Here is a 17,104-nt window from a genome sequence, read left to right on the forward strand (position 1 = left end):
ACAGGAAACAGTTTTTTATTGTGTTTATATTTGTCATTTATGTTTACTGTCTTTTACCATCTTTAAAGACGATGGAGGAAGAGGAGGTGGAGGAAGAGGAGGTGGAGGAAGAGGAGGTGGAGGAAGAGGAGGTGGAGGAAGGGGAGGTGGAGGGAGAGGAGGTGGAGGAAGAGGAGGTGGAGGAAGAGGAGGTAGAGGGAGAGGAGGTGGAGGAAGAGGAGGTGGAGGAAGAGGAGGTGGAGGAAGGGGAGGTGGAGGGAGAGGAGGTGGAGGAAGAGGAGGTGGAGGAAGAGGAGGTGGAGGAAGAGGAGGTAGAGGGAGAGGAGGTGGAGGAAGAGGAGGTGGAGGAAGAGGAGGAAGAGGAGGTGGAGGAAGAGGAGGTGTAGGAAGAGGAGGTGGAGGAAGAGGAGGTGTAGGAAGAGGAGGTGGAGGAAGAGGAGGTAGAGGGAGAGGAAGAGGAGGTGGAGGAAGAGGAGGACCAAGTGAAGCGGACCAACAGTGGACAGGACTACCTGAGCAGCCCACAGATCCTGAGTGGAGGTTCGTGAGTATCAGTTAAAGGAAGAAGTCAGAAAATTAAACGTATTCAAACGACGGGATGGAAACCGAAGATGGAGCAGGAGGAAAAAAACTCTCCTGGCTTTATTTCCAGTTTGACTACAGACTGTGAAAGTGGGGCCCTTCAGTCCCCTGGGTTTTGGGCTCCAGGCATTTAGCTTGGTTGTACGAGTACATCCACTTTTTCCACAGGGGGCGCTACTACCCTTAACAAAGCATTCTTCAGAAGACCCAGCTTTTTGTACATCACAATAGTAATATGGTCTCTGTACAAAAAGGTCTTTTTTAAGGTGTCATTGTTCATAAATAATCTCACTTCATTCAGAAAGTTTAAGTTTTTACCTTCGTCTATTTTACTTTAGGAGCTACTGTAAAAGTTTCAGGCAGATATTACCGACATCTTGATTTCACTGAAACTGGAGTAATGTTGTGATGTCACCAAACGATGAGATGGTACAGGCCCTGAATGTGGCTCAAAGGTCAAAGTTTAAAAGAGGAGGTATCATGGGTCTGCAAAGCAGAAATGTCAGGTCCTGAAATGAGTGTGCAGAGTCTCAGGAGATCAGTATGAAAAGAATAAATCTGGTTGTTGTTATTTTCAGGTCAAAGTTAAAAATCTGCACCGCCCAAAGACAGGTTTTCCGTTTTTACCTGAGTCACATTACCTCGTGAAACTTCCACCTGCGTCTCTGCCATCTAAAAAACATTCAGTGTGAAAACACCTGTAGTCCACCTCACACAGACCAACCAATCAGAACGGGCACACTGCTTCCTGTTTGCAGCTCTGCACACGCGCCAAGCTCCTCGAGGAGACAACAGTCGATCTGTGCAGAACAGACACTTGGCAGAAATGTTAATTGGGCCAGACGCTGTTTGATTTACATAACGTTTGTTAGTGGAAGCACGAGTTCACCGCTCAGTCAGTACCAGATGTGTTTAATAGCAGCACAAGTGAAAAAACATGGAGAAAACCATCGACTGGTTCAGAAACATATGGACACAGACAGCCACCGTGTTAGTGAAGTATAAACAGAAACGTGCTTCAGTTTAACGTGACAGCCCGTCTGAAGGAGCAGAGAGCTCATGTGAAGTGATAAGAAGGTATTCACTGTGTTATTAGCTGAACATTACAAGTGACACAATATTTTTACATGTATACTTTAAATTAATAGAACATTTCAACAACACACAACAATGCACAGGTGACAGTTTTCCTCCAGGGTCAAGATCAAACCAGAGAGCAGAGAGCTCAGAGGACGCTCAGCCGGCTCAGCCCTCGTGCTCTTTGGTTTGTTCATCAGAGTTTAATAAAAACATTTTGTTTGGAAGTGGATTGAAGAACTGGGGGAAAGTTTGAGCGATGAAAGTCAGGAGATGTTTCACAGCTTCAGAGCTTTGAGATGTTTCACAGCTTCAGAGCTTTGAGATGTTTCACAGCTTCAGAGCTTTGAGATGGCGGTGAGCAAGGAGCCGGTCAGTACGACGAAGGAAGCCAACAAGAAGACAAAGCAGTTGGATAAACCCTGAGAGGACAGAGCAGGCGTAGAGCTTTAGATGTTTTCTGATCATTAAACACCGTGGTTTAAAGATGAAACGAGATTTGATCTCACCTTTATCTCTCTGAACACCAAACACCCCCACAGCGCAGCCACCAGACCGTAACCCTGCAGACAGCAGACCAAACAACAACGTCAGCACAAACAACTCCTGTGGCTTCATGTCACTTAAAACAATCCTCTTCAACCTCAGATTTCCACCTTAAATCCTCAGATTGTTTAACAGTCACAAACTTTCAGCAGCAGCAGATCAGATCAGTGTGTGACTAATGTACAAAGGCTCCGACATCTGTTGAATTTCTTCTTTGTTAAAATGAACCGACAAAGCTGCAGAGTGGATTACAGCCCCTGACGATCTGCCAGAGGAGCGGAGCTGTCATAGTTACAAACAGCTGCAGAGTGCTGTCATTGTTACAAACAGCTGCAGAGTGCTGTCATAGTTACAAACAGCTGCAGAGTGCTGTCATTGTTACAAACAGCTGCAGAGTGCTGTCATAGTTACAAACAGCTGCAGAGTGCTGTGGTTGTTACAAACAGCTGCAGAGTGCTGTCATAGTTACAAACAGCTGCAGAGTGCTGTCGTTGTTACAAACAGCTGCAGAGTGCTGTCATAGTTACAAACAGCTGCAGAGTGCTGTCATAGTTACAAACAGCTGCAGAGTGCTGTCATAGTTACAAACAGCTGCAGAGTGCTGTCGTTGTTACAAACAGCTGCAGAGTGCTGTCGTTGTTACAAACAGCTGCAGAGTGCTGTCATAGTTACAAACAGCTGCAGAGTGCTGTCATAGTTACAAACAGCTGCAGAGTGCTGTCATAGTTACAAACAGCTGCAGAGTGCTGTCATAGTTACAAACAGCTGCAGAGTGCTGTCGTTGTTACAAACAGCTGCAGAGTGCTGTCGTTGTTACAAACAGCTGCAGAGTGCTGTCATAGTTACAAACAGCTGCAGAGTGCTGTCATAGTTACAAACAGCTGCAGAGTGCTGTCATAGTTACAAACAGCTGTAGAGTGCTGTCGTTGTTACAAACAGCTGCAGAGTGCTGTCATAGTTACAAACAGCTGCAGAGTGCTGTCGTTGTTACAAACAGCTGCAGAGTGCTGTCGTTGTTACAAACAGCTGCAGAGTGCTGTCATAGTTACAAACAGCTGCAGAGTGCTGTCATAGTTACAAACAGCTGCAGAGTGCTGTCATAGTTACAAACAGCTGCAGAGTGCTGTCGTTGTTTCAAACAGCTGCAGAGTGCTGTCATAGTTACAAACAGCTGCAGAGTGCTGTCGTTGTTACAAACAGCTGCAGAGTGCTGTCGTTGTTACAAACAGCTGCAGTGCTGTCATAGTTACAAACAGCTGCAGAGTGCTGTCACACAGTACTTTAGTTTGTGTTTAATCCCTGAGAGGGAAACTAACGGGACCCTGTCGATGTGTTCCTGAGGTTTGGCGTCTCCCAGCAGGATTCAAGTCCAAGTTCTGACTTTATTTTCCTCCACTTTTCAGGAGCAAAGCACTGATCTAATTCTAACGCGGGCATTTTTCCACCATGAGGACTGTTGGGAATCATTAGTGAACTCCATTTCCCATGACTTTATTTGTTTTGGAGAAAAAACGAATCTTCTTTTTAAAACCAACTTTCTTTGTTAAAGACAACTTTTTACAGGACCCAAATCTGCAAAGTGATGTAATATTTATCCCTTTGCACCGTGAATGGATTCCTTCACGACCTGACGATGGATACTGAGGCACAGCATTTAGAAAAAAAAAAGATTTTTGATGCTGATAATCTAATTTTGAATTGGTGATCATAAATAGAAAAATAAAAGGTAGACTATAACAAGATCACGTGTAAAGTGTTCACAGGACGTCTAAGAACAGGTTTCAAAATAACTTTGTGCAGGTTTGGAATAAAAACGTTACTGACTGAGGTGAACAGGTGTTCAAACTCAGGATTTAGAGAAAGAGGTGGGAGCAGTTTTCTGTTTCCCTTCTTCTGAATTTATTTCCTGGAACCTCGTGAGACGTTGGACCAAACTAGACGTTGGTCAGGCTGAAGGATAACTGTGGCAGGAGCAGATCATGGATGTGTTGGAGCACACTCAGGCCACGGTTGGTTCAGACTCACATTCTGCAGGAGGAGCAAACCTTTGTGTGGAAGTGAAGAGCTGGTTTTCACAGCTGAAGCTGAAGGGCGCTGTCGGGGTGATGTGTGGGTGTTTCGTTGTGGAAAATGTGAGTCATGGACATCTTTGGAGCTTTAAGAGAAAATAACTGGACTGAAAATTCAACCAGTGCATTCATTGAGGAGCAACGCCTCAGTGGCCTCAAGCATTCAAGCCGTCTGTTGATATTTTTACACAGCGAGTACAACCTGAGGTTCACCTTAAACTAAAGAGAGCGCTTAATTGATTTTCAGTCACAGGCTGTTTCCTCATTGTGCTATTCTCTCCTAAACATGAGGCTATATCCATTTGTCACATTATCATTGTTTATGTTGCTTTGTTTGGATCAGACGACCATGAAAACTTGAGCTTCGCTGCTGTTTGGATCCATTTACCTTAAACTTTCAACTCCATTCCCGACAGTCTTTGGGAGAAGGTTAGTGTTTCTGTTTTACAGCACAGACCAAGGTATAATATAAATACTATATATATACTATATATATACTATATATACTACATATACTATATATATACTATATATACTATATGTCCTATTTATACTATATATAGTATATATATACTATATATACTATATGTCCTATATATCCTATCAACTCATGCTGTATGTGGTACGAACAGAGGCAGAGCAGCTCGGTGATAGTTTGACTTCCAGCCAATCTTAGGGATTATATTTGCTTTGCTTTGTTGGATGGTAACAAACAGGAACACCATCAGCAGCCTGTAAAACTTTGTCCTCCTGAGTCAAAAACAGCTGTTTCACCCATCAGATATTATCAGTTTGGACTGGGATGTTAAAGTCATTAAAGCAGAACATTAATTCACAGAGTCTCCTTTGCTCTTGCGTTGGTTACTCTCTCTTCACTGTCTCTGAACTATTACTGTCTCCAGGCCACTGACGTGTGAGGCTCTGCCGTTACTTTGACCTGTTCACAAACATTACATGAATCAGAGAGACGCGTCAGTCATGGAAAATAACTTGATCATGAAATCACTACAGCCAGGGCTGTGTCAGCATCAGAAAGAGGCGTGACAGACCCCTGAAGGCTGAATCATGTCGTCACAAACACAAAATGTTCATTTTTTCTTCCTTGGCTCATTTTCTCCAGGGTCAGGGTTCACTGCTTCAGTCTCAAACCTGATGTCTCTGTGTATCTAATGAAACACGTCATCACTCCACAGAAACCCTGATAAAATGACCAAAAGTCAAACCCTTTCTGATTTTTCTTTCCCAACAACTGGTGAACTGAGCTTCAGGACTGAGGTGAACAACAGTTTCCACCGACAGGCCTGGTCTGTCAGGACGGGATGTACTCACCGCAGTGACAATAGGAAAGGTAATAACGGCACTCAGGTAGTTATTGGCCAGGAACCAGCAGTATGTGGCCAGAGCCCACATCACTCCTGACAGCATGCCTGGGGAGCAGAAGGACACAGAGAGGAGGTTAGTCTCTGCTAGATGTGCACTCTCAGGTCTCTCAGGTCTCTCTCTTTGACAGGACTCTTCTTTCCTTTAATAAACCACAGGAAACATGTTGATGCCGTGTTTTTGGAGGTTAGTCTCTGCTAGATGTGCACTCTCAGGTCTCAGTGCAGCAGGGTGTGATTCAGGCTCAGACTCAGCCCATGTTAGAGATCGACTCTTTGACAGGACTCTTCTTTCCTTTAATAAACCACAGGAAACATGTTGATGCCGTGTTTTGGGAGGTTTGTCTCTGGAACTTTCTGCCTGAACAAAGACACCGCATGTTTTCATTACAGACTGTAAAAGGAAGCTGCTACATTTCCTCTCATTCCTCCTGTGATGGTAAGACTCAGAACTGATTTATTTTTAGACACGGCTGCGTGTGGAGAGGACACTCCTGATGTCTCCAGAAATAAACCAGCTGATGGTAATCCTTTCAAATAACAGGAGTCTTCATTTTGACTCCATGTCACAGATAAACTGTAGTGGAAAGGAAGCCAGCACAGCCTGCAGCTTGTTATCACTGTATTTAAATCATGTTACCAGATTTGGCTGAGAAAAACCTCCCTGCTCCCTAATCCCAAGTTCTGATCTGAATCTGGTGTTAGCGGATTTCTTTTTCAGGCCGTTTCATGTGAATCAATTCTTGTGGCACGAAAGAGTAAAAGGCAGAATTTGATCAAATGAATCTGAAGGAAATTTGTAGAAAGTAACAGCAGTGTTTCTGGTATAGAAATATCACCCCAGCTGCATCAAAATTGTCCTTTTTTTACCCCAACATCACCTAAAAATCAACAACCAAAAAGTAGAGTTTTCTGTAAGACAAAGACACAGGATATGAACAATATTTCAGTTTGACTTTACATTGAAAACTCGAGGCCTTTCACTTCCATCAGGCCAACAATTATCTGTGCATTTACATTTTCTGTCTGGGTCACAAACTAAATCAAAGTAGATCTGATAATATCTCAGTAAGCTCCATGTGGACTTTTCATAGTCTGCTGCTCTGAAGCTAAAGCTCTGAACTCAGCAGAAACTCAACAACCCTTCAGCTGTGAGCGGACGTCTTTGAATAAACGGATTCATTAGGATGAGAAAATGTGAGAGTTCAAAAAACCCATCAGAGGAAACGAGACCAGATCAAAGTTTGGACATGATGCAGATGAGACAAAAACTGTGGATTCAATGGTTCAGGATGCAGGATCAGAAATACCTCGGGCTAAAAATGTTGTTTAAGGCCAAAAAAGTCTGAATGATCAAATCCAGATCCTGATCCCGTCACAAAACCATCCTATCATGTCCCCCACAGCGCCCCCTAATGGACAACATGTTTCCTGGTCAGATCAGAGTTTGCTGATGTTGACGCAGCACGTAACTCTGCAGGAAACTGACCACTGACCATCTGTGATCAGACACACCTGGGGGACAGGTGAGCTGTGATGTCATCAGTCTGTGACGGTGGAATAAGGACACTTAGGCTGTGTCAGAAATGGCATACTAACGTACTACATACTACACGGTCGTTGTGTATATACTGTATACTACATACTATAAGTATGATTAGAGTGCCAACCGTTTACACTGTAGTATACTACTCGGTTTCCCATGATGCATTTCAAAACCTCCGACGACAAAAATTGGAAGCACACATAAGTCTCTGGAAGCTCACCAGGCTATCAAATATCTCTGTTGATTCGCCACATTTGAAAGTTGTAAGAACATTTTAGGCGAGAAATTCATCACGTAGAAAACCAAAATGTGGTCATTTGGGCCATAAATGACATTCAGACATTCTGTTAAAGGCACCAATATGCTATAAGAAACTTCCGGAGATAATAAAAGATGCTTTTATTTTGAAAACGGGAAGTTCGCTAGTGGATGATTTGTAGCTAACACCGGTCTCCAGACGAATTCATCTCTTCAAAAAATTAAAAAATGTTTACTGCTCGCAGACACCGAAGACGATCCGTCCGTCGCCTCAGGCACTTTATTTCTTTGTACTTACGTTTAGGTTTCCCTGTAGAGCTAAGTCCATTTTAGTTGCTTCTCATCTTGTCATCTCATTCACTATTTATGTTTATAAATACGGGGCTCGCAATGCATTATGGGGCGTGTCAGTGCGACTAGTATGCCCACCTCCAATACTTACAATTTTTACCGATATAGTATACATCCGGGTCTTTCTCACTGACACAATCTTTTCATACTATTTAATGTGAACGCACTACATACTATTTTTGACGTCACACTTAGTGTGAGTAGTACGTTAGTATGCCATTTCGGACACAGCATTAGAGACTGATTTCTAAAGAGATCACTGAAAGAAATAGTTAAACATTCAGATGTTACTCTGAAAGGCTGGACGTTTATAATTCTCCCCAAATCAAAATCAAAGAAGATCTGAATTCATGAGGCCTTAAAAAGTCCCCTGGTGACGGTGGGTGTGTTACCTGGTAGGATGGCTCTGGAGTAAACCCTGGGCTTGTTTTTCATGGCTGCACAATAGATGGCAAAGTACACGGTGCTCGCCAAGAAAATACCAGAGCACTGTGCGTAGACGTAGTCCAGGTCTGTGACAGAGACAAAGAAGAACATTAAGGTTGGAGCAGCTGTTTTCCTCATGAATGTTTGTTACATTAAGATAACCTAACCCTAGTTACATAAGAGAGTTAAACTGGGTCAACGGTCAATAACGGTCTGAGGTCGTGTCCACACGTAGCCGGGTATTTTCAAAAACGAGGCCCCCCCCCCCGTTTCTTTTAAAAAATACTTTGGTCCACACGCAGCGGGTAAATCTGCTGATGACTGTGGCTCCAAGCACGCCAAACCCCTAATGGGCGGAGTTTTCCTGACGTAAAACCCACGCCAGCCAATCAGAATGAGCCACCGCCATTCAGCTGTGACATTTCAGAGCCGAAAACTTTGTTATACCAGCGTCCACGTGAAACCATGAATCGGAGTTTTCCAAAATCTTCACTTTAACCAGAGTTTTCAGAAAACATCGTTTTAGTGACGTAAAGCTGCAGTTTGGTGTGGACGACAGGCGTAAACGTTTAAAAATATATGAGGTTTCCCAAATACCCAGCTACGTGTGGACATGGCCTGAGTGACTCTTCATGGCAGCAGGACATTTCATTGACACCTCACTAAAGCTAATTTGGAAAGTCCTCCTGGGGACAGGATGTTGAACTGTCTCTGGAGGATTCAGCGTTTGGTAAGAAGAGGGATGTTAAAGTCTGAAAAAGAAGACATTCAGTGGATAGAGGCTTAAAGAGAGACAAGCCGGCAGACATTATCTGGCAGTGAAACATACCAAAGGCACTGGCTCCCTGGAAAATGCAGTCGGTGCACGCAGATCTGGCCTTGATGTAGAGGATGGGTGTGAAGGAGGAGCCGTACAGGAGGCCAGATAACACAGCCAGGATGCAACCGCTGCAAAACACCAGGAGATGGAGATGCTGCGTGACGGATGGGTTTGATATCACCAGAGACAAACAGTTGAAGCCATAACACACATTTGCACATTGAGTGCTTGGTTTATAAGAACCAGATTGTCAGGATGGAAATGGAGGGTGTGGGGGATGCTCTGTGCCCATCTCTTTCCTGAATCTTGGTGAAACCTGCTTTGCAAACATGGCTCAGGCCACTCGTGCTTGCTCTCTTAGATCCATACAATCTTTTTTATTGTTGATGATTTCTGCACTGTGATTGCATGCTTTCATGACATGATGTTAAATCAATTCTATTGTTGCAAAAACTCATTCCCGTTGGGATGAAAGCAACGTAATTATGATGAGAGTTATCAGAGGGGGTTTGAAAAAGAAACATTCAGCCTCATAAATAAGAGGTGTGAGAGAAACACATTTCAGAGCTGTTCACAGACATTTTAATGATTTAATCAAAGCTTTTGTTTTGAAATCTTCTTCAAGTCTCTGCTTTAAACCTGCATGTATCATAACAATGTTTGTGCACTGACTGCTAATCTGCTGCGCTCACATGAACCGTCTGGTCTTGGTTCCGATGATATCGATCCAGAAAGGTGTGGAAGCCGGTCCATTGATGCCTGAGACTGGCCTCTGCAGAGAGAAACTTCTTAGTAAAGGATTTATTTTTTTTTTCCAAGGATTCACTTAAGCTGCCTTCAAAAGACATGGTGGAGAAAACAAATCATCAGGACTCACTTTGGACAGACCCAGTGGCAGGAATTGATCCTCCTTGAGATGAAAAAAGCACGTTTGAGTTTACCTTGAGAGCGTTTTAGGGCGAGAAACAGAAAAGAGTTGATGATGGTGCTCACTTTGTCGATGAGTAACGGGATGGTTTCTGCGTTGGAATGCAGATCCACGTCTGACTTCACAAAGAAAAAGATGAGGCCACTGGAGGAAACACAACATGTAGTTATCCAAAACGTCACCTCAGATGACCTCAGACATGTTAATTCAAGTCTCGCTGCTGAAACGAAGTGAAATACAGAACGAGTCATTTCAGTTTACCTGAGCAGACACAGCGCAGCCCCACAGTAATTTAAGACTGGTCTGGAGACATCCTGAGGATTAATCCCAAACCAGCCAAACCTGAACAGAGCAGCCACTGTTACTTCTTTCATTTCAAGAGAACAACTGAGAAAACAGCTCCGCATGAAATGACACGAGAGGATATCTCTGCTACATGAACTTCATCAGCCAACATAGAGCAAAAATAGTTAGTATTCCTCACTTTGTACTGGCCCAGCCCATCAACAAACTGGAGGATCCCCAAATCAGAACTCCAAGACTGAGGCCCACGGCTTTCACGATGGGAACGACCAGAATATTCCCTGCAGAGAAGAGAAGAAGGGCTGCAGAGGAGGCTTGGCAGCAGTATGAATGATGCAGATAAGAGATAACGTGCTCTCCCTGCAGGTGAAAATGTTCTCACAGGACTGTCTGTACAACGTGAGCACAGGAAGTCCCATAAATCCTGCAGACTGCTGGGTGAGGAGAAGAAGAAGAGGTAGGTTATTGCTTTTTCAGTGTTTCAGCTTTAGGTACAAGCTCCTGAAAAAACACTTTAAAAAGATAAAAAGTCAGCGTTTCCAAAGTGTTCAGTCGTATCAGCACTGACGCTTGGTTCTGTTAAGTTTCACATGCTGGCGTTTTCCCTCCCATGTGTCACAACTACTTTTTACAACTCTAAACTGATGAAGCAGTTACCGCGCAGGTTTGGATCGTTTGTTTTTAGAAAAGGAAGAAATTTGGCAAACTTCAAACGCTGTGAAACAACGCGCGGCGTAAAAGAGGCGACAGTTTCACTTGATGGCGTATTTTTCCCAGTGAAACTGAATCTCTGCCGGTGGTTTTTAACAGCTGCAGTTGCACAGCTGGTCCAGTCAGAACGTAAATGATGAATGAAGGTGAATGACTCAAACTGCCACACGCTCTCTTCAAGTCTCTGTGGTTTGCTCTCCTGGACTCACAGCAGGATGTGATGGAGGGGTGACGGAGGTGATGGAGGGGTGACGGAGGCGATGGAGGGGTGACGGAGGCGATGGAGGGGTGACGGATGTGATGGAGGGGTGACGGAGGCGATGGAGGGGTGACGGAGGCGATGGAGGGGTGACGGAGGCGATGGAGGGGTGACGGAGGCGATGGAGGGGTGACGGAGGTGATGGCTGTCTTCACTCCGAGCAGTGAGGTGTGGGCACAGCGTGTCCAGGGTCAACGGGCAAAGTGTGACTCTGTGGCACCATGTGACCTCCTGAGCAGAGGTGAGGTGGTATATTTAAGGATGCATTTACAGAGTCGAGGAGTGATGTTGGGTATGTGACAAAGATCAATCTGTGTGATGGATCTATTTAACGCTGAGATTTACTGACTGCACATTTTTACATTCCTAATCCTGTGAAATAAAAATAATGTACCTTACAAAGTCAAAAAGCCTAAAGTGGCCAAAACAAAATTCTCAGTGTCATCCTCACATTAAGGATTAAAGAGTGTTAAACTGTCACAAGTATCAAACCTGATCAGTCAATCAACACCAAAAGCCAGGTATTGTTATCTGGAATAAAAAGTTTGGACTGGTGCATCCCTGGTGGTATAAAGCATTATTTGAAATACTTTACTCATTTTGGTTAATTTTCTTGGTGTTAAAATGTAACTTTTATATCAACTGTGGCAAGAACACAGGTGCATGTGAGCCAAACTATAACGCTGAATTAGGCTGTGCCCCAAAGAGTTTCAACTGTAAGCACCAGTCTCCTTAAAGCTGTCCTCATCTCACAAAGGAAGAGCATCATGTTGTTGGACACTGACAGGTCTGAGTGCTCAGCAGGACATCTGACACACACGAACCTTTGATTAAATCTCTAAATAATTCACATTTTATAAGCGCTCCTAGTCTTGCTTGGTTTATTTCAGAATTACCTGTAGCCCAGATGAAACCTCCAAGCATGGCAAAAGGATGAAACTTTGGGGACTGAAGCATCAAGTCTCCAAGCATAGCGACAACCCATATGGCTGCACAGGTGACCCACTGAAAAAACATACCTGACAACACAACAGGAGAGCGTTCACAAACAGAGCTAGAAACAATGTTCACACTGTTCAATCCCACCACAGCTCACCATCCCCTGTCTCTATCCTCTTCACTGGGACGATGTTGCTTCCATACAGAAGCACAGCAACCACATTTGCAGCGATGCCATAGGCGAAGTGAGTCATGTTGGTGGAGTTAATAGAGAAATTATTGGTTCCCACTCGGCCAAACATCGTACTTTCGACACCTGGAGAAACAAGAAGCACAATAAAGTAGACAAAGATTATTTCAGAATATTTCAGTCAAATCACAGCTAATACAGTCAGCTGCTCAGGATCCTACCTTGGTCAGTGGCATTTTCAGCGCTCAGACAGCTCTCAATCAACACAGCGAGGACGAATAAAAGCGACAGGTATTTCACCTGGGGCATTTTCAAATTAACTTCCACTTTCCCTTAAAGTAGCCGGTCCTCAGTGTTTACACCCAGCAGGCCGCGCGTCCTCAGGCTCTCATCCAGGTGTCCGTTATTATCCAATCAATCAATACGACACATAGAAGCTGCTGCGGAAACATGACCGGCAGAAAGCAAAGAGCCGGTAATCTCAGTGCTGCCAAAGCCGAGGCACCATGCCCGCTTTCACGTGCTGCTCAGATGTTTGGGGTTCCCAAGTTAAGAAGTCTTTCATCCGAGCGTGGTGCGTTCACGAGTCGTTAGCCGAGCCGAGGGAAGCGTGTGAGTATCATATTTCTGGTCTGCCATAATCCTCCTGCGCAGAATCACACTATGTCTGTCAACTCGCCGTGTCAGCAAAAAACTTTCTCACACTCTTTAAGTGATTTATTAACTTTGGCTTTAATATTAAACAACTAGAGAATCAGAAACTTAATTTTCCAATTATTCCTACTGCACGTGAACGCAGTATAAACCCCTGTAGGTTTAACTGACGTCAGGCGTGCAGTGGGCGACGTGGGTGCGTGAGTGCACGAGGACTCGGAGTTATAAAGAGATGAATGTGAAACACTGTGACTGTTAAATATAAGACAAGCAGAAACTTCCTGTTTGGTGGGGGTGAAGAGCACATTAAATGAAAATACTCCGTAAAATAAAAACAATGAGAGCTAAAGTTTAACAGACCAGATACTGCAGGATGTGCACAGTATGCTCAAATGTTGATTTTACGGTGTTGTAGTCAGGCCCAGGGTCATCTACATTTTCCTTTATTTTATTTTATTCAGGCCTATTGTCACCACCTTTCTTTCTTTCTTTCTTTCTTTCTTTTTTTCTTTCTTTCTTTCTTTCTTTCTTTCTTTCTTTTTTCTTTCTTTCTTTTTTCTTTCTTTCTTTCTTTCTTTCTTTCTTTCTTTCTTTCTTTCTTTCTGTCTTTCTTTCTTTCTGTTTTTGTCTTTCTTTCTTTTTTCTTTCTTTCTTTCTTTCTTTCTTTCTTTCTTTCTTTCTTTCTTTCTTTCTTTCTTTCTGTCTTTCTTTTTCTTAATGATTTTTGAGTCGTGTCTTGGGTCATCACTCTTTTAGGATTTCTGGGTCATGGTTTCTTACATGTGTAGTATTATGGAGTCCTGGGTCATCTCTTTTTTTTAATTTACTCAGGCTCATCTCTCTTTCAGGATTTTCATTGTCAGGTCTGGGGCCATCGCGTGTTTCATGACTTGAATCGTGAAGTCAAGGCTCAGCTCTTTTTATTTTTTTATGATTTCCCTAACCAGGTCTGGGGTTGGCAATTTTTTTTTTAATCAGACACACAGTGAAAACAGGACATTTTGGATTTTTAAGGATTATAGGAAGTAGTTAGATACTAGTACTCTTTGTATTGGAGTAATACTTGGTTGGGAGTACATCTACACTGACTCAGGTAATGAAGCCATGTTTGTTCAACAGTGATACAGTGTTTGCACCAAAGTCACTTTAAAAGAGATTAACACAGTGTGTCAGGGCTGCTCAGCTTGTTTGACTCATTCATCATTGTGATGCATGCATTGCATTGTGATGAGAAAATCCAGATACCATCAGTTCAGGGTTAGGGTTAGGGTTAGGGTTAACCACAGTAAATCTATAATCAAACCCTTTCTCTGTTGGGGTCAGGAAATCCTCTGTGCCTGCGTTTCCCCACAGCAGGATGACACGATGGTTTCTTCTCATGTCTTCTGCTGAATCATCCCAACCTGTTTTCCTCCACCTCTTCTCATCATGACAGGAGGGACCTCTGTTAAGGTCATTTTTTAAAATATTTTGTTGTCTTTAAGGACTAATGTTGAATGGACCAGCAGGTGTCCCCCAAAACCTGTGAATGTTTGACGGATGAAGTATTTCTTTTTGTTAGATCCTACCTGCTGATGGAGTTTAGTCAAACTTTTTTTTAAAGGATGCACAGCTAAAGTAATCCCTTATATGTCTTTAGGGGATATCAGAAGTTGTCCAAAATATATATTAAAAAAATTGAATGTTTGTAAATCACTTTTTAGAACATTTCCAGTGGTTGCTCTTGTAGAAAGAGGTCGGCAGCTCTCTTTCTAAGATTCATTTCTAAAGGATTTCACAGACCTCATCAACAAAGGGCTGAGCTGTGTTAGGAAATTATTAAAAACAGGATTTAAATCCCCTCATGTTAAGTTGAAGGGTGGTTTTCCATCCTGTCTATCCCCTGCATTGTTGTCTGAGTTCACACTGAGGCCATAAATCCGCTCTTACAAAAAGAGTCTCCGACGCTCCCACCGGTTTGAGTTTGGCGCAATAAAGACACTCAGCTATGATTACGTCATTAGTCCTTATGGGGAGGTCTCGCCTTCAATGGCTCTGCCTCCCTTTTCCGAGGCTTTTGGAGGTGTCCCCCTTCCACTGACTCTGATCGTTGGGATCGTTGTCCATTTGTTTTTGTCGTCTCACAGTTTGGATCCTCGCAGCAGAGCCAGGACAGGAGGACGGATGCAGACAAGGACACACACACCGGAGGATTTTACAATTTACTAACTAGTGATGCGCTGTCGGACTCTGCCCTCACGCCATCCATCACCACGCCTGGTGTACATCACACTGAAGACAAAGCTCCTGACACCAGCAAACATTAGTGGGACCATCAGACCTAAACGGAGGAGGAAAGTGAGGAGGAGTATCACCGCTGGCTCAGCAGAATAAACTCGTGAGTTTGGAGCAGGACTCGGGCCAAAGCAAGCGCAACTTTCCACGAAACACTTCCGTTAGAGAAACCAGGAACGACAATTAGTCTTTATTTTCACTCTATAAATAGGTAACGCAGGAGCAAGCAGGCTCTTTCATTAGTCTACCTGGACTTACAGGCAGAAGGCACCGCCATGGCTCAGCACACATGACGTCAGAGCCATGCGCCTTCCCGCGGATGCCAAAGTTTTGTGCGTGAAAGAAGTTTCTCAGGGAGTAGACTTTCCCTCAGTTCTAAAATTTCAGGGGAACTCAGCGACCGACCAGAGAAACACGGACAGACAGGAGGTGTGTGGAGGTCGGTGTGGGGCAGTGTTTCTCAACCCTGGTCCTGGGGCCCCCCTGCCCTACATGTTTTAGATGTTACCCTTCTCCAACACACCTGAGAATTGAGAAACACTGGTGTGGGGTAACACGGAGGTCTTCGCCTTCCACCTGGACAGGGTGCTGGGACTAAACAGGACGTTACTGGCAGGGAGCAGAAAGTTCAGCTTCTCTCACGGTATGTCTGATAAACTGACACCAAGTCTTCCTCTCTGTCCTCTCTGACTGAAACTGAGTAAATCTGACTGTTAACTTCTAGGGTTACTATACAGGTGATTTCCACTACAACAGAGAAAACTGAACGAGGATGTTCAAGTTTCTCACTCAGACTGGAATCCTTTGCATGAATTCAGGAACCAAAATACCAACAATGCAGAGCTGATGAACTGTACAGGCACCTTTTTTCACTTAGCATGACAGCTGATAAGGAGTCATGAGTGAGGACCAAAACAAAGACCTGAACGGACCTTATTACTGTCAGTAACTATGACAGAATGAATAATGAGGGAGAAACCGTATCCTGCAGGCTCGTGATGGGGTAAGTCTCTCAAATCTCTTCTTGCCATCAGTCAAATGTTTAAAAGCAGCAGGAAATGTATCATTAGCAACTGAGGGGTCAGAAACTTAAAGTTAGGAATTCAAGTTTTTACTACACAAAACTTAAAGAACAGCAGCAAACTTTTAATGAGGTTTTTAAGATGATGTAAGCAGAAACTCTGGGGCACATTTATTATCAAGTGTTTAATTTGATTCAACAGGGATTAAACAGTACACTCATCATCTTCACGTAGACGTCCGAGAGCCTGTAAGTGTAACAGCAACAGATTTAAGCTTCCTGTTCCTTCTGATCTCTGTCACTGCTGAGCAAACTATCAGCTAATCCTGACCCCTGATGACCCAGGGTGTGACACGCGGTACTACAATTTTTTTAAAATCTTAATAAGCTCTTTAAAGCCTCAGTCCTTTGCATTGTTTCGTTAGAGTGTACTTATTTCTACATGATTAAAGCTCCTGCAAATCATTTACCATGTGTGACCAGACACACCAGTAAATACACACAGGGTCTCAATAGACCCTTGGGCCAGGAAGCGCCCCTTCTTTGATGTGTTGACACCAAACCAAATTTAGAGGTTCAAGGAAAAGCAGGAGACATGCATTTGATTCACTAATTGAATTTATTTTTATTATTAGTTTAAATTTCTATACTTCTAGACCTTAAATGCCTGAGGGAAAGGGAAACGCAGGTAGTTAGAACAATAATTTATTTCCAAAAATTTGCTAAAAGTAAAACAAACACTAGAGCTAATTAAAAAGAGGATAGGAACTT

At 43.5% G+C, this 17,104-nt stretch overlaps 1 protein-coding gene and 1 pseudogene across 1 annotated transcript; one reads left to right on the forward strand and one right to left on the reverse strand.

The window, feature by feature from the left end:
* Window positions 1-1,483: 1,483 nt before the first annotated feature.
* LOC141793560 (transmembrane protein 144-like) lies at window positions 1,484-12,984 on the reverse strand. Its single transcript, XM_074674337.1, has 13 exons — window positions 12,606-12,984; window positions 12,352-12,510; window positions 12,152-12,274; window positions 10,467-10,566; window positions 10,244-10,324; window positions 10,048-10,126; window positions 9,932-9,964; window positions 9,747-9,826; window positions 9,064-9,182; window positions 8,201-8,320; window positions 5,604-5,701; window positions 2,169-2,222; window positions 1,484-2,081 (listed from the first exon to the last, which is right to left on the reverse strand). Exons 1-13 carry the CDS (start codon window positions 12,691-12,693, stop codon window positions 1,998-2,000), a joined length of 1,218 nt encoding a protein of 405 aa, XP_074530438.1. The 5' UTR covers window positions 12,694-12,984; the 3' UTR covers window positions 1,484-1,997.
* A 2,041-nt stretch (window positions 12,985-15,025) lies between these two features.
* On the forward strand, window positions 15,026-15,955 carry LOC141793188 (Golgi-associated kinase 1B-like; annotated as a pseudogene).
* Window positions 15,956-17,104: the final 1,149 nt, after the last annotated feature.

The sequence above is a fragment of the Halichoeres trimaculatus genome, unplaced genomic scaffold (assembly GCF_033239565.1).
Source record: "Halichoeres trimaculatus isolate MK-OKI-2021-1 unplaced genomic scaffold, fHalTri1.1 fHalTri1_scaffold_7, whole genome shotgun sequence".
NCBI lineage: Eukaryota > Metazoa > Chordata > Actinopteri > Labriformes > Labridae > Halichoeres > Halichoeres trimaculatus.

Coding starts and splice junctions, on each gene's coding strand:
- LOC141793560 (XM_074674337.1), bottom strand. CDS start 12,693: ATGCCCCAGGTGAAATACCTGTCGCTTTTATTCGTCCTCGCTGTGTTG. Junction 5,702..8,200: donor CTCCAGAGCCATCCTACCAG/GTAACACACCCA, acceptor TCTGCTCCCCAG/GCATGCTGTCAGGAGTGATG. Junction 2,223..5,603: donor CCTTTCCTATTGTCACTGCG/GTGAGTACATCC, acceptor TGCTGTCTGCAG/GGTTACGGTCTGGTGGCTGC.